Below are 24,488 nucleotides of genomic sequence, written 5' to 3'. Positions count from 1 at the left end.
CTGTTCATGCCGGGGGAGTCTCTCAAAGCTCTCGCCTTGGTGGCTTGATAAGGCTGTACGCCTCTTGTGCTGCAAAAGAGGTGGCATTGTCAATTGTGCTGGCTGCTGCCTTTGTTGCCCTTCCGTGCGACAGCACCATCACAAGCTTGTGATTTGTGGATGGATCTGCTTGTGGCAACATGCACAGTGTCCACAGTGTATGCTGCGGAGGGTTAGAAATGGCAAGCTTGTAGCTGCCAGGCAATTCCCTAATAAGTGTGCCAGCGACTGGGCGGATTTCCTGCTTTTGGCGATCTCTGTGTTGAATATCCTGCGGCTTTCAAACTGCAAAATACTGCGAGGAGCCTATTGCTTTATTGACCCAGACACGCCCACACAAGGACTCCTCACTGTTATTTGCTTGATACCTACCGACCGCCTCACAATGATCCAGGGGTTAGCGTTTGTCAGGCTCGGCTGTACATAAGCTTGGGGTGTATTGGAGGTGGCCAGTGCAGCAAATGTTCCGAGGCAGTGCAACAGCGCCCTCTCCAGCCTGATGCAGCCTTGTGGTGTCTAGGATGTCAATTCAAAGATTTTTGGAAGCAATCAGGACCCTAGCAAAGCGTTAAGGTGCTCTGTACACGCAGCTGAAGTGGCCGTAGTGCAAGCCAATAAAGCTGTATGTATACAGATGCAAAGCAGACGGTATTTTTGACCAGTGACTATGAAGCGCAGCTGCTTGCAATTGTGAGACCTGCCGTGTGAAGGTCTGTGACATTCAGCTGTTGTCACATATAATGCTTGTAGATCACACAAGGTGGGATGCTTTATCATGCTGTAGCTTTGCGGCATCAAAGCCTTCACTTGTACAACTTTTGTTGCTTGCCGATGGTCTTTGGCTGTAAGGAACACATACGCTGCTTGCTTAGAGTGTGCTGGTGTGCTATTGGATGATGGAGGATGGTATCAAAGTCATGACTGATAATGTAAAATTTTCACAACAGTAGACTATTGTGAGCTTAGTCTGAATGGGGCCGCCCTGGCCGGCTGGCACAATGTAAGCAAGAGTATCGGTGCCAGGACTCCTTCTGTTATCATCAATGCTCGTGTACAGAAGGTGCTCAACATGTGTTAGCGACTTAATGTGATGTGCTTGCGTCGCACCAATTGAAGAGCAAAGCGCAGGTGATCAGCTTTACAAATCATACATATGTCCTCGCACGGTCAACCTCCCCAGAATGACCAAGCTCATAAGCATCAAGCTGACTTCAAGCAATAAATTCCTCTTGACATATCAAAGTACAGCTGTGGATTCAGATGAAGTCACTGCGCTAACTTCAAGCCGTGAAGATGCATTGCATCAAGGGAAACTCATCCCATCTATCATGCCGCATGCTTCCGCGCAGCATGCCGCGGCACCACCACGACATATCTGATGGATACCATTTTGTGCTTCATGGTAGAAGCCGTCACAAGTGCCTCTGCTGCCACTCAGCCTCTGCTTGGCGGTCAGGGGGTTCCATCATCAAGATCTGCCCTTGGTGCTCATTGCACAAGCACTTCCTTGATGTGTGACAACTTCAACGGATGCAGCGACGGTCCCCAGTGGTCAGCAGCATACTCAGTCTGCTGTGGGTTCACATCAGAGTAGCACGGAGCCAATTCTGCTGCTGCAGACTGCGTCTAGACGGAGAACGCGTCTCCAAAGTTGATGATGACGAACGCTGATGCTGAAAATAATCCCAATGCCCTCAAGAGCGCCTGCACAAAGCCAGCAAGAGGGAGGGCTAAAGGTTTGTCTTCTATTGGTGAGCTTCTAGCTCTGCTCACAAAGTTGATCTACTTGACATATTATCAGAATGAGGTAAAATTAAGGATAGAGGCAAGGACAGATGCTCACAAGGTTGGCCTTGAACTTCTGCTCATCGTTATATTCAGATGCTAGCCACGCTTTCCACTTCTCGGCGGGCGTCTTTGCCTTGCTGGGCGGCAGCGCCTTTGCTGGTGCCATGTCGTAACACTATGTCCGTATCGATTCAACTTGATCAGACAACAGTGCTCCTTGAGCAGGTGCACTGACTTGGGTGCACTGCAGTGCCTGATCAGGGCCTCACCCCTGGAAAATTATAGAACCCTACCGAAATGCACAAGGCGCGATCGAGCTGAATCTCGCTCACTTGAGTCTTGTATAGCGCTGCAGAGATGAGCGATGTTTCGGATTGCAGCATCTCTGTTTCTCGCATGCATACTCTGCCCTGAGGCCCTTTGTGCAGTCACCATCCAGTCATCCAAGAAGGCTTCTTCAAGACGCTGTGGCCCTGTCCGATTAGATATAGTTGAAGGCGGTGAAGAGAAGAGAGAGAGTCAATACAAAATTATTATCGGGGTCAGAAACAGGACGACGGACGTCCCCACTATCGTGCGTGCCAGAGGGATTCCTTGTGCCACAGGCTGCTGCACTTACGAGTCTCATCTGAGATCAGGTAGACACCTCTTCTAAAGGGCGCATTGTGACAAATCAGCTCGGGATGAACGGCAGTTACCTTCAAAGGGTGCCTTCAATAAACTTGAACCTTACCTGATGTATATAACTGGATGTGCAGGTGATAATGACCTACGAACCCTTGAGCGTCTCTACAAGGACCGCAGCCTGCGATTCCTCAATGACCTTCAGCATGAGCCGCAGTCTATCCTGGTCGCTGACAGCGGGGCTGGCCTGGAGACAGCCCTCATCGCCAGCATGTTCCCAGCAGCATCCATCCTGTGCGCGACTAAGGACGCGGACAGCCTCGTCCACAGGAATGTTGGCAACATCCCAAACGTGCGCGTATGCAGCGCCAGCGCACAATGCAGCATCGACAGTCCTCCCGCCAGCAGCAGCTTCACAAAGGGATCAACGCCTGCAGAGGAGGAGCAGCCGGGCAGGTCAGGCACTGCGCAGGCAGGCGGGAGTTTTGACATCGTGTTGCTGACAGCAAGCACAGATTGGGCAGCGCTCAAGGCGGCAGGCATTGCAGACTCTGAGCAGCTGGCTGCAGCGGGCATATTGGTGGTGGATAGTGGTGCCTGGGAACTGCCCAGGAGCACAGGGCCCTTCCGGCAGCACCGCCGGTCCTTCTTCATGGGCTGGGACATCTTCACTCCCCCGGACAGCAAACCCTTTAGGGGCGCGCAGCCGCCGGCCGCCCCGATCAGACAGGGCAGCGTGAAGATATTCTACCACGTCGCAGCCAAGGATCACTACAGGTCTGTGGTGATGGAGCACATGAGCCGGCTGCTCTTCAGCGGCCTGTACGATCGCACAGAGGGCGTGTACTGCTTCGTGCTGGCGGAGACGGCGGAAGCTTCCACGGAAGCTTCCATACTGCTTCGGTCCTTCGGCGCGAAGGTGCACATCGCTCAGACGTCCACGGAAATGGCCCAGTACGAGCGCTTCACCCTTTCCGGCCTTCGCGCGCACCTGGCGCCGGACGACGTGTTCCTGTACATGCACAGCAAGGGGCTGCGCCATGACCAGAGCAATATGAACATCTACTGGTGGACCTTCTACATGCAGTACTTTGTGCTGCGCGAGCACGAGCGCTGCATTGAGCTGCTGAGGAAGTGGGACACGGTGGGGGTTGACTTCAACACAGCGCGCCCGGTCGAGGGCGTGCGTCTGCACTACAGTGGCAACTTCTGGTGGGCGCGTGCGGATTACTACCTGCGCCTGGACGCCAAAATAGGCAGTAACTACCTCGACCCGGAGTTCTATGTGGGCTCGGGCGACAATGGCCGGCACTTCTCGCTGTGGCAGTCCCAGAATGACATGTACAAGGCGGAATACCCACCCAAATTTTTCACTGATGCTGCGCCGGGCGTACGGCACTGGCTGCTGAGCTAGACTGCCCCTGTTCATTGACGTCACTTTCTACAAACGTGACTAGTCCTGTGACAATTCGAGTGCGGCATAGCTATAGGCCCTGAAAGCACAGCTGCCCAGGCTTGCTGCCCCTATCACGCACTGCAGGCTATTTGATGGAAAATACTGCCAGTGAAGCTCGCGTGTGACTCTGAATTGCAATTGATTGCATGCAAGCGTGTGCGGGGGATGACATGTGAGATCATTACATAGGTATTTCTGAGATAATCATGACTTTTAAGTAATCACAACTTCGATCTCACCACTGAAAACTGGACCTCTGCCGGCGCGCAAGGACTCTCTTCCGGATGGCTTTGCTGCCGGATGGGAATGCCCTTGCAGCCGGCGGATATATTGGCGCTTTCTCAGCACGACTGCCGTTGACGTGTACAACTACATGAGCGATGTATGGAATGCGACGGGGCGCATGCTAAACACGACCTATGGGCGGTACTACCACGAGATGCAGCTTCTGACAGCAGCATGATGCGATGGTTTGGCATGATGACAATTCCCTTAAACGCATCAAATTCGGACAAAATTACAGAAGGCTAGATGGGGACCGGACGGATACCAAGAAAGGGCAGCCCATGAGTTCGCTTTGGAAAGTACTTTTACATCCTGTTTGGCTGCATAGACTAGGACTTGCAAATTTCGGCATGATTGTACGCAGGGAGAGGACTGGCATTGTTGTGGGTCTTGGTGACCTATACCGTTATAAGACAGAGTCAAGTGTGTGTTTGTTGCCTTGCAATTGCATTTGCAATGCTGATTCGTTGCAATGGTGTGTGAGTGTGAATACGGTCCTTTGGGATGAGCTTCCGTTGAGAATATGAAAGGGCATGCAAGAAGCTCATGATGTTGAAAACACAGACTCGGATGTAAAGGGACATATCTTCCAGCATGAGTGTCTGTAGCATCCCACCATCTGTTGGAATCCCATTTCAGGCCTTTGGACCACACAGGAGAAGAATCACGCCCGGTCTTCCTGAAATGCTACAAGAGAGCCGCTAAAGTACTTTGAGCTCAAGTTTAGGGTGTGCAACATCAAAATGGGGCATGCAGGGGCCAGAATTGTTCCACACCAAAGCTCCTTAGCACGAGCGAGCCTGAACAATACTGGCAAGCAGATGGAAACCGTTGCCAACATTGCAGACTCATGGAATCTCATTGGCCTCCCGACTGGCATGATAAGCAGGATCCCAAAACTTCCATATTGCCCCCGTGGTCTTCACCAGCGCAATCGAAGCTGCCCAGCACACTGCATGTGCATGATCCCATCCTAAACAACTTGCTATGTAGGCTCATCCAGCTGCGAAAGCTGCTGCTCCATTCTTGCAATGTGCACATCCTTGAAAACGATTTCTTGACTCTGAGCCCAACGTTAAATAACTTGAAATGCTCCATGCCTCCGCTGTGAGCGCTGCTGGCAATCTTCCATGCAATCATCCCTGCACCAAGCCCGATGACTGAACGGACCTCCTGTTACATGCGTCACTTTGCTCCCTAACATCTTCTCCCTCCGAGGTCTACATTTCATTTTCTGTGATCATTATGTCTGAAACGGTCTCAGCTGCTCCACTCCGGCTGGGCTGCGGCGGGAGCCAGCTTGAGCTTCCGCGCAGCCTGGATCACATGCTCAAAGGACTCTGCAAAGATGCGGATGTACTCCACGTCACAGTCTCCCAGCCTCTCTGGGTGGAACCCGCTGCACATGGAGCAACCGGCAAAGTGGACTATGAACGCTGGCTTGTCCACCCAGGGCTTGTCCACATCCTTCCACCTGGAACACGGCAACAATGATACACGTCAGTAAATAATTCTTTTTTGTATATCATGACAGGGAGGCAGGTCAGGAAGAGGAAGAGTTCTCCCTTCCACCTGACCACACGGCGCAGCACGCCAGGAGCTGTCTTTCCCTGGGGTCTGAAATCTTCTCTGATACAATTTAACAATGCAGATTCGAGTACCAGGAGAATTTGTGTCTGTCAGGAAAGCACGTCAAGAGAGCAGAAGATGTGTTCCTCCTTTCAAAGCATCCTCTTACAATTCCAATTAAACTGACACTCCCTCTGTCGAGCAGAAAACCTCACACGGCCGTGCTTCTCCCCAGGACTTGGCGAAAATGCCCATCCCCCAGCATGCAAGCAAAGTTGCCAAACCTTGCTGTCTTAGAAGTCAAGTCCTGTTGTACAGCAGGGAAGGAAGAGATGTATAGGGAGGGCAGCTGCGCACCAGCAATTCAAGCCATAGGCGCTGATGTCAAAGACCACCATGTCCAGCAGCTCCGGCTTGGTGTAGAAGAGGAAGGTCAGCACATTCTGCTCGTACAGCCCCACCTCGTACGAGGGCAGGTTCGCCCTCAAGTGCTGCACACACCCACAGCATTCTTCTCAGCACAGCTTTAAAATAGAACTCAAAAGAGTCAAGTCCGAAACGCGCCAAAATTGAGTCTCAAATAGGATAAATTGAGTCTCACGTGCAAGCACAAATCTGGGGTTTGAACACGCATCTTTGGAAGGAGGTCATCAGTTCTGATGGAACAGCAACTTGTCTGCTAGCCTTTGTGCATAGCTGTGCAACCAGACCTTGTAAAAGACTCGGGCCGCCCAGACATGTGAAGCCTGAAGTGTTTACTGCTTGAAGAAAATTTTCAAAGAACTCACCTCCTCCTTGGCAATGTCCATGGGGGTGGTGCCGTAGGCAGCCATCTGGGCAAACAGGTCCCTGTTCCAATCAGTGTTGCGCAGCAGCAGCACTCCCGAATTCATTCCTGCAAGCACCATCAGTACTCTTCTCTCAATCCACAATGCCTTTTATCCCTGCCAATGCTGAGTAGCTTGTGTGGCTTACACTGCTACATTTTATCAGATGCTGAACCCCATGCTTCAATCTGCAAAAACCTTGCCGTACACTAACCCTTCAGGTCTGAACTTTGGGACTTTTTGCATTCCATTTCATTAAGCCTCTCTCATTTAAAGCAGCCTGTGCGCATTCTCAAGCACAATCCACACTCCACACAAAACCCCTGAAATTCTCAGGGAATAGAGAAAGTAGCGCTTACCCTTGCGCGCCTCGCCTTGCAGGATGTACTCGGCCTGCCCGTGCATGATGAGGTCCTTGCCCTCGTAGCTGTCCAGGGGCATCACAAAGTCCATCTTGTCTATCAGCAGATCCATGTCCAGCCACAGAATCCACTCCGCCCTCTCCCGAGGAATCTCCTGCAACGCCTGCAGCGCAGCCACCAACCACTTGATCACTCTCAAATTCAAAGGCACTTTTGAAATGCACTTTTTCTCTTTACGCATGCTCAGGGACAACAGGGCACCCATGTCACTGATCCATGTCCGCCTCTCACAGGCCTTCCACAAAAAGCTCTTGATATCTGTTTTTCTCATTGACAGGAGGTTCATGAGAGAGATGGACACGACAACTGACATGGCTGTACTGCCATTCTTAATGATTGAACTTCCCACTGAAGCTGAGGCGACACGTGACCACGCTGTTTGCCAGCGTCAGAGCAGTGGCAGCTCTGACGCTGGTATGCAGCCTGCCCAAGTGTCAGCCTCAGACATTTTGAAGTAATCAGACTTGCTCCGGAGCAGACTGAGCTGACACATGCAGCTTCCATGACGCAATACCGATGCAGTGCAAATTCCTCAGAATCTCAGGTGTTGGCCCGCTCAGCACTCCTCACTGTTCTAGGTCCCATGGTTTCCATTTAGAAACCTGTCTTTCCCCCTCCTGGGGATATGAGAGGTAGCCTGGCTCATCCATTGACCTTTCCCATTCCCCATTTCCCGAAGAAGAAGATTCGCCAAAGCAAAGAAGAGCTGCATGGGATCATGGTGCGCACCTTTTGGATGAACCCAACTTTCTGCCAGGGCCCGGCGCGGATGTGCGAAGTGACGGCCTCCGCCATGAGGTGAACCTCGTAGGAGTGCAGCCGAGCGTAGTCCTGCTTGTTCTGCATGCTCAGGCTGAGCAGGTAGTCCCCGTAGGGGTTGGTGCACGGCGCAGTCGGCACTCCGGTCACTATCACTATCCGCTCCTTCGCGTCGGCTGCCTCCAATCCAGCGCGCGACTGGTGCTTGCCTGTCCCGGCACACCAGAAATAATTTAAATCTTTGCCCAACGACATGTCCGCGGTGATATACCGTACTACAAAAGTTCAGGTTTTCATATTTCTTCCTCACAGTAGCAAGTGCGGTAAGCAAAGGTTCTTGACAAGAGCGAGAGGTGCTTATGACAATTTTGGACATACAGCCTCTTGCTGTCTGCTCTGTTCTGAAGTGCATCACTGATGATACTACCGACATCCTACAGACTTCAACCAGCCAATCTTGTCAACCACAAGCGGCATCTGATGACTCTGCTGGTGCGGGCATGCAAGACACTGGTAGTATCACCACTCTCACGTCAGCAACAAGACCGCGAGACACGGCGGCACATTGTACCAATCATCAATTCCTCTACACACCACATCGCTGCAGCAGGCGTCTACTACACTTTGCACGCCATGTTGAGGTGACAGAGTAGAAGAGCACCTGTGACGTAGCCGGACTCAAAGGATGAGAAGCTGGGCCCACGGTTCCAGTTCTGGGGAATGGTGTCGCGCGGCAGCTGCATGAGCTGGCAGCCGTGGTACGGGTAGTGGCCGTTGAACTCCCCATTGTCGTCGCAGCCCGCCTTGTGGGCGCACCACACCCAGAACTCGCACCTGCGCACCACAAGCACCACCCCTCAATTGCATGCTTTGGTGACGTGCAAAGTTCTCTGTGGCATCAAAATAAACTTTAGATGTGATCGGTGGCAACAGCTGGCTGGTTGATGTGTCAGAAGCAGGCACTGCCGGCCACACCAGACAAGCTGGCTTGAGCAGAGACCTTTATGTTCAGGCGGGGCTTCCAATGCAAAGGGTTTACGGGGGTAGTTATGGGCAAATGTCTGCTCAGCCTTTCTTGAGGCTGAAAGTTGCTTGATGTGCTGAGACCAAAAGAACCCAATACTTCAGCTACTCCATACCACAAAGTACAGCTATGGCAACAGCCCTGAGTCGACACCTTCTGTTACCGGATGCCAGCGGAACGGAGTGAGGGAAGAGGGCAGCATGCAAATAAGGTGAACACACCGGGAGTCGGCGAGGCAGTGCTGGTAGCACTGGTCGCCGGTGGCAGCCTGCAGCTTGGTGGCCGACTGCAGGATGACATTGCGCGCGCGGTCGGTGTAGTCCCCGCTGAAATTCAACAAGTTTTGGGGCACGCCCAGCTCTGTGAGATGGGCCAGTGGTCCCCCCAACTCCGCCTCCCTGTGCACTGCCAGCTCCATCCTGCGCATGGTGGCATGTGTTGCATCAGCACTGAGCTTCTGCAGGTCAATACAGTAATGGCTGTGGTTTTGAGTGTACTAACCATGCGCCAATCCTGGTGCATATGCAGTTGCAATGAGCAGATTGTGGCTGCACAAGCAGCTTGCATGCAAGCAGAGTCAAACAGCTGTGTCCGCCTGAGAACTGGCCTCTACAAGTCAGGTCTGCATATATGTGCATGGGGCAGTACTGGTATTCGCTGGCATAGAAAAGAATCACGGCCATTTCAAGAGCAAAGCATTGCCCACCAGCAGCCTGCACACATGCACACCCATGGCTTTTCCCCATGCAAGGGCTATCTGTACCCCCTGGAATGAAGAAGAGCCTGGACATGCAGTCCTGTGCATTCCTAATGGGGATTGTGCGATTGCTTAAATTGTCTGGAGCACTCAACAGAGAAGAGCAGAAACAGAAAGAGAGAAAGAGAGAGAGAGGAATCAGGTGCACTCACCGGTGGAAGCGGCAGAAGGCGAATTCGTAGTGTTCCAGGTAGGAGGTGTGGCACTCCTGCACCTCGTCCTCCCTCTTCAGGTTGTCCTCGAAGCAGAAGGGGCACTCGAAGAAGCGCGAGATGAACAGGTTCCACCGCTTGTTCTCCGTGCCCCATGACTTTATTGGGTTGTTGTTCAGCACGTCGTTCTGCAGATGGCATGAAAATAATTGTTACCGCTGTTCTGCAGTGTGTCTCAGTGTTGCATGCATGACTTTATGGGCTTGTTGTTCAGCACGTCGTTCGGCATGTGATTTGCACTGTTCTTCTAATCTCACATGGTCCTGCATGCGAGACCATGTGAAGTCGTTTAGCCACGTGGGCCAGGACAGATGAGCAAGACATTGTCTCTATGCACGCCCCAGTATCACATGCAAGCCGTCAAGAGGCATCCCAGCTGACCCATAGACCCCATGTACGCATACATGCTGAGATTCTCTCACAGACTTATAAAAAAACGAAGAATTGGTGCAGAGAGTGCTGGAGTGGCCCGAATTTCTTTCTGAATTTTGTGTGTGTGGAATCGAAATCGAATTCAACTTCAAATTCAACTTCAAATGCAAAAATTGTCACCTTGGGGCTGAGCTCCATGCGGCGCCAGTCGCAGGAGATGCAGATCTCGCTGCGGAAGTTGAACTTGTCCAGGTACGTCTCTGTGTCGGCCTTGATCAGACTCGCAATCGCAGAGGCCAGGGGATCCGGCCTGTAGGCCTCCTCCTGCACACAAATGACACAACACCCAGAACCCTCAGCCCCTTGACTGCAAGAAACCTGCCCAAAGATGTTGGGCTTGGCTTTCATGCCAGCTTACTGGCAAAGTTTGTCAAAAGCAAGGGCAAATCTGGATTGAGAGGTCATGGTCTGCTTGCAAAGAAAATTCACTAATCTGCCCTTGAGTCATCAGGATGTCTGCCTCCAAAATGGACTTGAGGGTATCTGGCGCAGGCCAGCCGGTGCACGCCTCAAATATTGAGAAGAGCAGGTCGAGCTTAGGGCCGTGCAAGTCCTTGGCCCCCTGTGAGGCGTATAAAGCACCAAAGCTGAGGGAAGCGCCTCACCATGTTGGCGGGGAGGGGTAGGGAGCGGGCGTGGGTGGCCATGGTGTCCAGAAGCTGCCGGATGAAGGGGCTGTTGCGGATCAGAAACACCCCAGCATCCACGCCTGCACAAGACGATTGGCAAGGTCTCAATACTACTCAGCCAATATCAGTCATAGCACACCACACCACCTTTCCGCGCCCCCAAGCTCTTCAGCACCGGATGTCATCTTGATTGTGAAACCTCCACCAATCTTGGTCAGCGCAGACCTGGCCGTACCTCTGCGCCCCGAGCTGTGAAGTTGCAGGATATTCAAACACCAGTGCTATGCTGTTGCTGGTCTGCCGGCCTCAGAAAGACAGCCAGCACTCATGGCTTTGCAAACAAGATTCTTTTGACGATGCCAAATTAGGATTTTACGAGGAGGGTACCTTCTGACTTGCCATGTGTTCCTTCCCTACTGATCGACCTTTCAAATACATCGAAGGTAGACAGCTACCATTGTCTGCTTATCTTAAAGAACACTCTGCTGGTCAAAAGACATACCATTCAGCCAACGATTATCGTATGATCCTTCTGGGAGTACTATGAGAGTGACTCACCGGAGGCCCAGCCCTGCTTGGCTGAGTTGGCGTCCCCCACGGAGACCCAGTCCTTGCCCTGGTACATCTCAAAGGGGAACGTGAACGCGATGTCATCGATAATGGTGTCCGGCTGCATGTACAGGATCCAGGGGACGCGCTCCGGGGGCGTCTCCTTCAGCACCTTCTGCAGCAACGCCACCTTGTTCCACGTCCAAATCTGCACCCAACAAAGGAACACACGCATGTCAGTCTGTCGCTAGAGCTTCTAATCTTCAAGCGACAACCTAGGAACTTGGAACTTCCCCACAGCCAGTAACATCTCTCCTGAAGCAAGCCATGCTGTTCTGATGTGATGCATGCCACAGCATGCCTCAAAATGAATCCTAGGAAGTACGTGGTGCAGCATGCAAGTGTGCAAATGCCCCATAGGACTCAGCTAGATGCGTATTGTGGTGAGTGCAAGCTTCATTCCAGAAATCAGTAAGCAGGGCAAAATCTCCCATACTAGAATGTTGAGTGCAGTTCCTGTGCACTCACATCCATGTATTATGCTGCCATGACTTTTGTGTAATCAACGCTTGAAATACAGGAGAAATTAATTCGAGCAACCAGGGGGCCGGCGTGGCGCACATCAAGGGCGCCAGGGGGCCGGATGGTGGGATCGACAGTTCCCGTGCTGAGGTAGAATTGGTACGAGTGCCAGCGCGCATAGTCCTGCACCAAAAATCAAGCTCTTGCACAACCTGCCCAAGGGAGCCTGAGAGTAATGGTAAGCCGGACGTAAAGACTGCCGTAGTAATGATTCAGGAGGCCGAGGATCTGCGTTGTTCAAAGAGGTGTAGCACCACGTCAATATTTGCAATCTGGCTTGAAGTCAGCGTTCTGATCATGATCAAAGGACCCGCCAAGGGACTGCTCTTCTGCCTTCAGTCAGCCTGGTTGCCTCGCACGAAATACGGTACACTGCAATCATGCCAGGCCTTTCCCTCTAGCATACCACAACAGAAAGGTCTTCCCTACAAAGCTGAATGCGAGACCCCTCTCTCTTGGGTGTTAAATTGAAGATGAAGCTCAGGTGTCTCCGTACCTGCTTGTTCATGATTCCCAGCAGCGTTGCCCGGTCGCCCTGCTCCAGTGGGCAGCCCTTCTCGGGCACGGAGGTGACTATCATCAGCTGAGTCACCGGCGCCGAGTGCAGCCGGATGAAGGTGTGCTGCCCCTGCTTCTTCCCTGGGCGCAAGTGGCAGTCACTCGCTCAATACATTCCCATGCTCATCGGTACACCTCCCATCCTCTGCAGACAATGAAGCAATAACACAGAGCACAAGCCTAAGAAAGAAAAGACAAAGTCTGTGCATGGTGGTGGTCAAAGACAAGGGCGAAGTCCATGCATCATCAGACGCCACATGGCGATAGGAAGGCTTGCCAACGCCTACTGCTTAATCTCTATGATTTGCCAGCTTTTTGGTTTTGTGTATCCACGACTGCAAGAGGAAGGCCGCACACAACGCTGGCTGCATGAAGGGCAAGAACATGGAGTGCAGTCTCTCATGCACACGGGTGTGAGAAAAAAAGGTCTCACTCTTGATGTAGCCAGAGGTGAAGACAGAGGGCTGGAAGTTCTTGGTGAGCTCCTCTGCAGGAACACCCCAGGGCTCATGCGGATCCCACTTGAGCTGGCAGCCCCTGTAGGGGATCTGCGTCAGCAGCTCATCAGTGCAGCTCTTGGGGTCGTCGCACCACGTCCACGCATTGCAGTTGTAGTCAGCCCTGCATGCAACAAATAACCATCACACCAGCACTCCTCTACCAAGAAAGATACGAAGCTCAAATTTGAAATATGGGGGTAGAGAGCTTCCAAAGAAAGAAGGGCAAGAAGCAGCTCAAGGCAGGACGAATTCCTTACAGATAGATACACCCTCGATGATAATCCCCTTAAGGCAGGAAAAAGCTCATCTACATTCAGGGCCCCAGAAAAGCAATGGAGAGGGAAAAGGGTGACCCACTCGCAGGCTGCAGCGCAGTCAGAGGCTGAAGATTTGACATTCTGCTCTCCCGGAGTGATGATCTTTCCTAGCTTGCTGAAGAGCCCATTTGGCGGCACGCATGCTCCATGGCTTAGCTTTGTGCGCGTGTGTGTAGGCGACAAGTGATGCAAGTTGCAGAGGGCGGGCTGTGCTAACAAAGCTGCCAACACCAGTGTCTGCACGCATCTCCCAATCCTGGATGGTTGCAACACACAACACTGAATGAGTGGTTCCAAAAGAGGCTGGCACGCAAACAAGCAGTTTTAGCACATGGGTAAGCCTCTCCCTCCATGGTGTGAGCTCCTGACTCGCATTCACACCATGCACGGATAGGATTCCGCTCACCCGCATAATCTGTGGTCAGGACGTTCATGCTGCATAGTGCCGAAGCGTCCCAGATTTCACATGCTCCTCAGGGACAGTCCATTCCTCTCGAACCCCACATATTTGGCAGTTACCAGAACTTGCGTAGACCTGGAGATGCATGAAAACATCATTGAGATTCGTCATTCGACTTCCTTGGCAGTTTCAGATGACCCCCAACCGCACCTCAGCTGGTGACATCCAAAAATTGGTGTTCTTCAGACTGAAGCAAGACAGGGCCAATGGACACCTCCAACTAGTCAACACCATACAAAGAAGTTTCGCTAATTTACCAAGAATTTTCTTCCCAGTTCCTCTCGATATTCCTCAAGCTACAACATGCTCACTAGCCCAATATGCCTCCAAGACGCCCCAGCACTCCATACCTCTCTACTCCGGATGGGGCACACATCAATATGTCTTACAAACCAATCTTACATGGCCAAGCTCTGCGCCGCAATAACATTGGAAAGGTGCCTTCCTGCTAGACTTGTTCTAGTTCTGCAGGCGATCTGGACAATTTAGTCTGACCGATCTGTTCCGACACGGAACCGGATCAACGTCATCGAGAACTAGGTAGCTTATCAAAAGATATCAGCACGATCCTAGGACTCTCTTCCCCATCGCGCACCTCTGAACACCCGAGGATGCTCTCCGAGACCGACTGCAAGCTCCTGTCTCTGGCGCTGTCTACGTACCCACTCGTGCTGCACGCTCCCACTATGCTCCGTATGTAACAAAACAACCCTCCACGGCGATGGATGGGAGCATCGATCAGGAAGAACGGGACTTCGATGCGAAACTGGCCCTCATTGATCTGTGCCACTTGGAGGAGGGGGACGGTACTGCGACTGCCAAACTTGGCGACGCTCCGAGAGAGACCACTCATCCCTGCAACTTCCGCTCATCCCCGGCGCTCATACTGCTCTTGCTGGGATATGATGTGCAGGATACAACAAACTTTGTGAGAAGGTGAGGTTGTCGTTTAAGGCTCGTAGATCCCTGACATCAAGACTTTCATCGATGTGCATCGGATCCGCCCGATGAAACTTCAAGAGAGTCAAGGACAACAGAGAAAGCCTGCAGACATTCATTTTCAATTACAGGAAAACGTCTCATGGCTCGATGCCATCGCTTCGCTCTTTCCCTAGGCCAGCTTTGTACAAATTGCAACGCTGCGTATCAGTTTAATAAAAGTTGCTCACTGGTGAAGTTCACTCACGTTCCAAACTCGAATTCGCAAGCTGCACATTCTTCGGCTGCACACTTCCGCATGCATCCCTGCATCAAGACAGTCTCTGCAAGGAATGGCCACGCAGACAGAACCCAGTCCGAAGGCAACCTCAAACGCACCACGGTGCATGGCTGCCCGTTTACTCACACCACCGCCACACTTTCTAGCTCTGTCCTCCAAGCCGCTAGGAATCACTCCATCTTATCAACCATGTTATCCACCAGACCTCCAGCTGTACCCTCAGCTGTCCCTGCATCTCCCTTCTGAAGATTCATATGTCCAACTGCCGGAGCATCAACCATCCGTGTATCGCCACCCACAGGACCCAATCTCTCAGCTCCTAAGGCGACAGCTGCTAGTGAGTCAGCCGCCGCTGACATCACCGCCGCTGACATCACCGGCTCCTGTGCACTATCAGTCACCGCTTCTGCAGCCGGGAGCTGATCGTCTGCTACGTCCATGATGACATCTGCTGGCATTTCTGGTCCGGCCTCATCTGGCGCGTTGGGGGCTTCTGCCTTCACCTCCCTGTCAATGCATCCCCACAGAAAGCTCGATCAGTACTGAAGCCACTACTCCGCGGCAGTGATCAATTATTAGCAAGGGCAAAAGCACCCCAATGGGTGTGCACAAGAGGCTTTTCAAGCCCTTGGGCACACCTGTCTGTTTGGGCATAGATCCACGTGCATTTCTGGCAACCCGAGAGGACGCATTCTCCACATGCAAGACTGGGACAAGGCTTCTCAATGGTTCTGAGAGGTAAATTCCAAGGTGCATCACCTGTCGACATCAGCGGGCTGAGCCTCACTCGCCGGAGCATCATAGGAAGTGAGCGGCACAGTCTGCAGCAGCCTGGCTTTCACATAGGGCGCCATATCTACGCCCTCCCTCATCTTCAGCTCCCTCGGGGCTGTCACCTGCCATTATACACATGCCATTGTGCACCAGCGCAGAAAATCCGGGCCCGCGCAGGACAGTCACCCCATGTTAGACACATGCCGCTTTTTCCCCCAGCGCAAATTATCAGCACAAACCAGCTCAAAAGGTACAGTGAAAAAAATCTGTCTGGCACAGGTCACGTTGAAACTCTGATCCATATCACATCGTTGTGTCAACACAGAGAGGCATGCTGGGGAAGGAACCTCGGCTCTGCCCGCGCAACGGAAGACCTTCAGCTTGGACCCGGGACTCGAAGCTGGCCTAAAGCTTGCGCGCATGAGGTGGGCCAGGTTCGAGTACTCTGATCCAAGCAGGAAGAATTGGTTGGCAAGGGCAGAGCCAGAGGTTCAGGCCCTCAGAAGTCTGTAGGTGGCGTGACTCACCAGAGTAAGGGTGTCAGCAGAGAGCTCCTTGGCAAGGTAGGGCGCCGTGGGAAAGTGCAGCAGCGGCAGCGCTGACAGCCGCGCCAGCTGGCGGGCGCTTGCCGGATCGTAGCCTGCCTTGTCGGGCCAGTGCTGCACGCCAGATCCCTGCAATGGACACGTAATCCAATTTTACAAGCCCCTTCTGGGAGCATACAGAAACTTTGCAAACACTCCTTATTGACACATCTCCTGGCACTCAACATGCATTACCTCCTAAGCGGCCCACTGACTTCTGTCATGAGTGTGATACTGCATGTGTCAAGCACATCCGCCGTGAACAGAGCATTACCTCTAGATTGCACGTTCTATTAACCATTGAAACTAATTTCTGAACTTTGCAGAACTATTGCCTGGTGAGCTGGCGAGCATGAAGGAAAAGGTCATCACCTGAGGAGTGGCTTCTCCAGCGCTGGGCTGCGGCACAGCCGGCAGCACGAGCAGCTTCACGCCGGCTGCCAGCAGGGCAGACTCCAATTGCGCGAGCAGCGCGCGGCCGAGGCCGTTGCCCTGCAGCTCCGGGCGCACCGCCAGAACTGGCACCTCCGCCACCTCAGCGCCATGCGCGCGCACCAGGCCTGCACACCAGGATAGACCGCTTTATTTCACAATTCTCAGCACGTCACTGAGAGACAGCCCTGCAGGCACAGCTGCGGCGGCAATTGAGCTGCCTGAGATCGCACTTCCGTGGGATTATGAGAGCTTACGCACGTGCAGACTCAAGGAACACAACTTCCTTTAGCAATGCCTGCAGGGAAATCCTTGAAAAGCAATGGTTGCTCAAATATCCGTCTTGAGTATTCAATAAAAGGAGGAGCACGTTAAAGGATTCAAAGCCATACTGCAGCAGAGAAAAGCCAGCGTGCCAGGCACATTAGGAGATACTGTTTTTCAACTCTCAAATCCAGACATACAGTGATAAGCCGTGGCGCACCAACTGCAGCGAGTGTCCGTCCAAGCCAGAGCATCGCTGTATGGAAGCGCGAGAAATCCACGACGCGTTTTGCGGCGGCCTTGCCCTGCAGGAGCATGGGCAGCAAGTCCTGCCCGGTGCGGCTGTCGGGCAGCCCGCCGGTCGCCTCCGTCACAATGTGCCGCGCCGCGAACAGCACCTCCCTAAGCTGCGCCCTCGCCGGGGCGTCGTACTGCGGCGCAACTCCCCGGCAGTCCTGCGCAAACGGGGGTGATTACGGGGGTTTGAAAGTAGTCTGTCATCCCTGGATCCTAAGGCAGTAGCTTGACCTCTGGGTGGGGTACTCTATTGCATCTCCGTTGCAAGACCCTGGCTGGGAGTCATTGTCGGCATGGAAGAAAATGACGCTGCCAGGAGATCCAAGCACCCCGCTGAGACACACTATTGCAGGGTGTGTCACCGGCAGGCGCAGGCGCAAAGCGTAATTGACAACCACAACCTCTTCCAGGCGCGGCAGTTCATTTAGGGATGCAATTTGATGCTGCATGGAAAACCCCGTGGCAACAGGCTCATTCAGCTTTAGATGCCGGTGGTAAGCTGATGACGCATGCACTCAATGCTTGGACACGGTCTCCTCAACGTGGGCCACTTGTGGCAAGAAGGGGATTTGTGGAGTTGCTGGTTCTTTGGAAGTTACTAGAACGTCTTCTGGCCGCACCTGGGGAGCGCTGACGGCGGTGCCGCGGACGAGCTGCCAGGCGGGCGCCAGGTCAGACGGTGCATTTGGCGCTGCCTGAACAGGCAGCAGGCCTGCAGCTGCCAGCCTCGCCAGCTCAGCGTCCACCGCTCTGCACCCCTCGCTGTGGAACCAAGCTCCCTTCACCGCCTGCACACCACAACAGAAACTATCACTCTGTTGATTACCTTAAGGAGATTCCATAGAAATGCTGCACTCATAAGTGAGCACTGCTAGACAACCACAGCTTCAAAAGTGGCCATATGCGTCCAACACCTTCTAAGGACACTGGAAAGCCCAATGAGCTCCGTCACACCCACTCCTTGAAGGCTTGAATGTCATCTCTCCACGCCAGGACGCATTGCTTGTACAGCAATGTTTCTATGGCACGAGGGATTTAAAGTGCATGAAGAGAGATGTTGCGCACCAAGGTCTGGTCCGCGGCAGGCAGGCATCCGAGGTGCCGCCGCTGGCCGCAGCCACCGCAGACCACCAGTACAGCAGCGTTCCCTTCCGGCGCAGACCCGGCCGCCGGCCGCACTGGCCGCCCAATCTCATGCGCCGCCTCTATATACACTCATCTCCCTTTAGCTGCTGACTCTCGAGTAGGGCTGGCAACATGAGTATATGCAGTTCTAACCGGTGACTTCAATGCAAGGAGGCAAATTCCACTAAAGCTGCTGTCAATCAAGCATAGCTGGGAACATCAGCAGGGTGTGAATTCACTGCACAATATGTAGATGCAAAGAGGGGAGAGTCTGATCCTCTGTTGGCGAGCTATTGAAAAGAGCAGAAGCCTTGGCAATCCATGATATGCATGTGTGCGTGCGTGCAGCTCTCAAGAAGTGCGCACCTTCTATGGTCATGGGCAAGGCAGCAGGAATTGCTGCGTCCATTTCCATGGGAACAGCCTCCTCAACTTCTGTTACCAGCCCACCCTGTTCCTCTGCTGCAGCCATGATGGCAGCTGAGGCAACAGTGTCTGCTGCTGTGCTGGCATGCACCACTGCCATCGGCTCACTCTGCAAGCAAGCCACCATCTCTCTCTTCACGGCCTGGAGGAAGCTCGACAGCGGGGCTGCTCCTTCTGAGGCTTTCTGCGGCCCTAACTTGCCGCCCTCAGCTGCCGTCCTGCCATGATCCTGCTCGCTTGCAGGTTGGCACTCACTCGCTGGCTCTGCCTGTGCCGCTGTGAGCGTGCTTATGCCGTTTGTTTGGCACTGTGCCGCTGCCTGAGTTGGCTGCTGCTCTAGCTGCCCATTGCCCTCTGCTGCCACCCTCGGAGTGACATCATCCGCCACTTCATGCTGGCTCTGCTCTTTCTTCAGGAACTGCGAGGCGGCTGCGGCGATGGCGGCGACGGCTTTGGGATCCGCTGCAAGAATGCTTGTGACACCTCCCGCCTGCTGATTTGGCAAGACAGGCTCCGGCAGCCCGTTCTGCAGCGTTGCCTCCGCCGCAGCAGGCATTGCCTGTTCTGGCACGGCGGAAGCTTCCGCGCAGCTGCCGGCCGCCGGGCCGGGGGTACCCGGCAACTCCCCGGCAGCTTCCGCAGCGCCGCTCGCCGCTGCTGGCTGCTTTGCTTCAGTTGCGTCAGCAACAGCAGTGCCAGCTGCGGGCTCGGCAGGGGAAGAGTGAGTTTCTGCGGTGGCAGGCAGGTCAGCGTTGCTGAATCGGCTGGGGCGCAGGATGGGTGGGGAGCCGTCTGCCACTGTGCAGATGTCCAGCTCTGAGCCGCTGTCGGACGGCACTGGTTCCTGCACATGAGAAGACATTGACTTGACTCACCCATGTACGGAATGTGTGGCAATGGCTCAACATTAGCACTGCCAGCAATCAAAGTCTCTGCGTGAGCATTGCATGGCCACAAATTCTGCTCTCCACTGGTTAACCAGTTTGCCTGGAGAAGCTGCTTCCGTGTTTCAACAGCGTGAGGTGAAACAATATCAGGTCCAAGCAAGCTGGATGGAAAGGAGAAAGCACTGCCCATGAAAAAATGGTTGCCTGGACTACTGAAGGCACGATGCAAATAAAGTGCGGCAACGCACCACGAGCCTAACTTGATTTGCAGCTGGCACAGCACCCCCCTCCTGCTCCAATGCCGGTTCTGAGGCAATCCTGCCAGGGTTGCCTCCGGTTCCCTGAGTGACTGCAGCCTCTGGAGCCCCTGATACAATCGTGGCGCCTGTCTCAGTTGCTGCTGCTGTTACTGCCTCCGCAGCATCAAGGTGCGAGTCTTCTGGTGGATGGGAAACATCTTCCGAGTCCTGTGAAACAAGAGGCGCCTTCCGAGGTCGGCCCGGCCGTCGCCTTGGCGTGTCGGCTGCAAAGGCCGCCTTCCACAGAGAGTCCACCAGAACAGGCAGTGACACCTGCCGCCCCTGCGCCGCAAACACAGGAATGAGAGTCTTAGGCCTACCTTCTGTAACAGGAGCTGCTTTATACTGGATGGGTTTCAAGCTAGGCTTACATAGTTTAAAATGCTTAGCCTAGACAGGTCTCCTGAGTCACGCGTGTGTGATGTTTGGTGCAAGGTTCAGCATCCAAGATGACATGCAGGATGGGAAGACATGGATTCAAGTTGTACCTCACTGTGTAGCGCTGTCACTTCAGCTCTAAAGGAAAACACGTGTGGTGAGGTCCTGCGCGTGAGCCTGGATGCATACTTCTACAGGAAGGTCCCCCACCTTCCAATTGTGGTCAGGGCAGGCGCTGTAGAACAGGTTCCTAAGCGGCTGCAGGGCAGCTGCCGAGCCCGCCACTTTTGGGAAGCGCTCGTCCAGGGCCTCCGTCAGCGAGTCCTTGCTTTGCGCCCCACGCGCCAAATCCACAAACTCATCTGCCGTGGACAAATATTTCCTTTAGAGATGGCTCAACAGGTATGCGTGGGACGCTGTGTGGTGGTCAGAACAAGATGGTGAGGGCTCAACCCATTCCACATTTACATGATAGTGTCGTCTCACACATGTGTCAGACAAGGAGTATCTCACAGCAAAACTATCTCACACGGATGTGGCAGGGGCTAAGCTGAGGCGAGTGTGGTGCTGTGAAGTGGGTGGCACAGCAATGGTGTCCTTTGCATGCTGGATATTTGCATTACTGTATAGCAGGACCGACACAAAAATAAGTAGTTGGATTATCCGCACCTATATCTATGAGCTCAGGAGTCTGCGCCCGGTTCCACTGCCCTGCGCCTCTGCCGCGACCGCGGCCGCGCCCCCGCCCCCAGCCTCTGCCCGTCGGGCTGCCTCTGCCGCGCCCGGCGCTGGCTGGCCGGGGGGGTTCCCTCCATGCCCGGGGGGACCTGGGGGACCCTGGCTCCCCTGCTTCATGTTTTATCCCCTCCCTGCGCAGCATCTCAGCCATTAATTATTTTCCTGTCATCACGTAATGCTCTCGAGATACTTCTCCTTCAAGTGCTTGTATTTATTGTAGGCTAAGTGATAGTATGCGAAACCTTTCTTTAGGGAGAAGAGATTTGGTTATTGTAATCCTCTGGCCTATTGCCACCGGAGATCTCCAGGTAGGGCACCGTATCATAGCATGCATAGCAGTAATGTGCAGAATACAAGCCTGGCTTGATCAACTGCAACAGGCAGCAATGCCAGCACAAAGGCTCAAGTAGATTGGCTGCATGCTCACCCTGGCTGCCCCAGAGCCTCAACGGAGCCCATTTGCTTCTCTGTTTTGTTCTCTGCCTTCACAGCCGCGGCTTCCTCTGCTTTCGGTGGATTCTGCACAGCTGCCTGCCTCGCCGCTGCCTGTTTGCCCTCCTTGGACCACTGCCACACCAAACACAAGTTCACCACCGCGCTCGTGTGTAGAGAACTGTAGCAAAGGAAACACCACCACCAAGCAAGCTTCCAGCATGCTGAACAGGCGTGCAACTTCATCCATTCCCTAGCTCGATGACTTCTTAGCACTACGCAGGAGTCCATCCGCACGGCATGTCTGTTACATTGATCCCAAGGAACCAGACGACCATAGGTAGATTGTATGCGATAAAATGCAGAGGAGAGTACAAGTAGACTACAGTTGATAGACAACAAGTACAAGACAGGCTTGGCTCGGGCATACTGTACATGGTGCTGCCTAGGAAGCCATGTGGCACATCCCACCCATCAGGGATCCCTGCGTATGCCTCCTGCAGGCTTCTCTGTGATGCACGCCATGCCATGTCAAAACTATTGTGGAGATTACCTGCAAGTCAAAGGCCAGCGCTGGCACCGTGACAACAGGTGTTTTCTGTTCCGGGTCGAGAGGTCCCTTCCAGACAGGCTGTCGCCCATCCAAGCCAGGCTGCACCCATGTCACCTGGCGTTGCACATACACATAATCAAGTATCCCTGACCTCTGTGCAGGACAGCCATTCCTTTGGGCCAAGCAGCTGATGCGAGAACGTGTTGAAAAGCAATGTCTGGGTGGCAGATTTGCCAAAATGGCGTCATGAGCCATCTTAGCGAAGCCTGCCGCGCCGACATTGCTCCTCAACGTCTCAATGTCGAAACATTACTTTGACAAGACAGAGCACATGTACACTCCTGGCAAAGGACTTGCTGCAGGAGCGCAACAGCCGTTGTGTCGCGAGCAGCAGGGAATGTACACCTGCGCAGAGGCAGGTTCAAGGTCGGCGCGCGCCCCAAAGCCGGCGTGGCCGCAGCCGGCGCAGACGCAGTGCGGGCAGTGCCAGTCACCGTCGGGCACAGCGGGCAGCCCAGCGCAGCCCGCATGCAGCACTCCTGGGCAGCTCTCACAGCACAGCAGATCCCCCTGCATTCGTCACTCCAACATTTCAGTCATGTGTTGCTGACAGAAATATGCACAGATATACCGCACCTTGCTTCAAGGGGTGGGCGCACGTCCTGACGGCGCTGCCAGATTTAACCACGCGGCTGATGCCCATCTGCCCTATGGGCATTCAGGACAACGCAGGTAAAGACTTTCAATCAGCACAGGAGCTTGTCTGGAAGGTAGTCAAGGCTGCTTCAGCACTGCTGCTTCAAAGATCCCAGGACAACGTCAAGGTAGAGTCAAAGCAGACAATGAACAGGTGGAACTTAGAGAGAAATGTCGTGGTGGAGACCAAAACAGCAGCAGAGCAGAGGGAACGATGTGCCACGGAATTGGAGACTCTGCAGCAATTTCACGATGAGAAGTCAGAAGGCTCACCCCTTGGAGGCAGATGCGGCAGAGCTCGTCGTTGGGGTCGTCTGCGTTGGGGGGAGTGAAATCGCTGTGGGCTGCCCGGGACCTGCCCTCTGCGGTCAGCCCCCAACGCCCCGGCTTGCTCTTTGGCGCGCTGCCCACCCCCTTCCCCTCGGAGTGCTTCTGCATCAATTGCTGCGCACGCATACAAGCAGCTCACCACCTCTCCCCCGAGTGTTCCGCTCAGACCCTCTACGACAATGTCAACCCCCTGATGAAGTCCCCAAGACAATCTAGCAAAACCCAAATCACTGCCCAACATGACCTCCTACAGGTGGGGCAGGAAATTGTGTGATGCTGAAGTGACTCTTCTGAATCACACCCGAAGAACATCTCTCCGAAGCCTAGGCGCGCCGTCTAGCATTGGTTCTGTCGAAAGCATTTGTGAGCAAACAGAAAGCATGCGAGTGCAGCCTCGAGGCTATTCAGCTAAAGCGTTAGCACTCTTGACAAGGCATGAGACCCGCTACAATTTGCTCTGAACACCCAAGTGCTCTGAATTTTCAAGTCCATGAAGCAGACAGGCTGCGTACCTGCAGGCTGAGGCCTGACGAGGTGAAAGTGAACTGGGCAGGTCGGTGAGCTGAGGAGCCGGCATAGGCCTCAAAGGCGCTGAGTCCCATCGGCTGTCCCTTTCCCTGCACTAGCACTCCCTCCATGCTGGCTCGCCCCACCGCCATCAGCTTGCTGCTGTGTTCGAGGCCCTTGCCCTGCAGAATTCCAGTGCATGCCGGCAGTCAAAATCCTGCCCTTGATTATTGCATCGATTTCGAATCGACCTGTTCAAGGAACACCTCTGCGAGAATCAAGATGCCTCATTCTGGTGGTATGGAGGCCACAGCTCCCCGATAGAAATGCCATCAAGGCAGCATTATTGCAGGGCACACATGGCTGGAGGCATGCAAATTGCATGCATGCAGCATGCGAGGTGACCCGGTGCACAGAAGGTGGTACAAGGGGTGTGAGGGAATAAAGGGGGGCACCTTCATGTAGCGCAGCACGCCACCATCCCGGACCAGACCCGCCTCGATCAGCAGCGCAAGGTTCATCGGCCTTTTCTTCTTGACCGGTGCCCCACTCTGCTGCTGTACTGCCTGCTCCTTGGCAAGGCCCCCTCTCGCCATAGGATCCGAAGAGCCTGTAGAGTGTTCACGGTGGCTCAAAACCGTCTGTATAGTCTCCATCACTGAAGAAGAAGACTGTTTTTTCTGGACTCCAGGCGGACCCGGCGCTTTTAACAAGGAAGGTTGATGATGAGTAGCCCAGATAAGACTAGAATAGGTCTG

The 24,488-nt window shown here is 53.8% G+C and overlaps 4 protein-coding genes across 4 annotated transcripts; 1 reads left to right on the top strand and 3 right to left on the bottom strand.

The window, feature by feature from the left end:
* Nucleotides 1-379: 379 nt before the first annotated feature.
* Nucleotides 380-984, bottom strand: COCSUDRAFT_33217 (hypothetical protein). The gene has a single exon (XM_005647495.1). The coding sequence runs from the start codon at nt 814-816 to the stop codon at nt 589-591; it is 228 nt and encodes a 75-aa protein (XP_005647552.1). The 5' UTR covers nt 817-984; the 3' UTR covers nt 380-588.
* Nucleotides 985-1,160: 176 nt separating this feature from the next.
* Nucleotides 1,161-2,044, bottom strand: COCSUDRAFT_53482 (hypothetical protein). The gene is made up of 2 exons (XM_005647494.1): nt 1,883-2,044; nt 1,161-1,743 (listed from the first exon to the last, which is right to left on the bottom strand). Exons 1-2 carry the CDS (start codon nt 1,991-1,993, stop codon nt 1,666-1,668), a joined length of 189 nt encoding a protein of 62 aa, XP_005647551.1. The 5' UTR covers nt 1,994-2,044; the 3' UTR covers nt 1,161-1,665.
* A 1,389-nt stretch (nt 2,045-3,433) lies between these two features.
* COCSUDRAFT_53481 (hypothetical protein) lies at nt 3,434-4,142 on the top strand. The gene has a single exon (XM_005647493.1). It carries the CDS (start codon nt 3,470-3,472, stop codon nt 3,863-3,865), a length of 396 nt encoding a protein of 131 aa, XP_005647550.1. The 5' UTR covers nt 3,434-3,469; the 3' UTR covers nt 3,866-4,142.
* A 10,696-nt stretch (nt 4,143-14,838) lies between these two features.
* Nucleotides 14,839-15,801, bottom strand: COCSUDRAFT_53480 (hypothetical protein). The gene is made up of 2 exons (XM_005647492.1): nt 15,768-15,801; nt 14,839-15,515 (listed from the first exon to the last, which is right to left on the bottom strand). The coding sequence occupies exon 2, from the start codon at nt 15,464-15,466 to the stop codon at nt 15,179-15,181; it is 288 nt and encodes a 95-aa protein (XP_005647549.1). The 5' UTR covers nt 15,467-15,515; nt 15,768-15,801; the 3' UTR covers nt 14,839-15,178.
* Nucleotides 15,802-24,488: the final 8,687 nt, after the last annotated feature.

The sequence above is a fragment of the Coccomyxa subellipsoidea genome (genome assembly GCF_000258705.1).
Source record: "Coccomyxa subellipsoidea C-169, whole genome shotgun sequence".
NCBI lineage: Eukaryota > Viridiplantae > Chlorophyta > Trebouxiophyceae > Coccomyxaceae > Coccomyxa > Coccomyxa subellipsoidea.
This window is presented reverse-complemented; position numbering and strand designations above follow the sequence as displayed.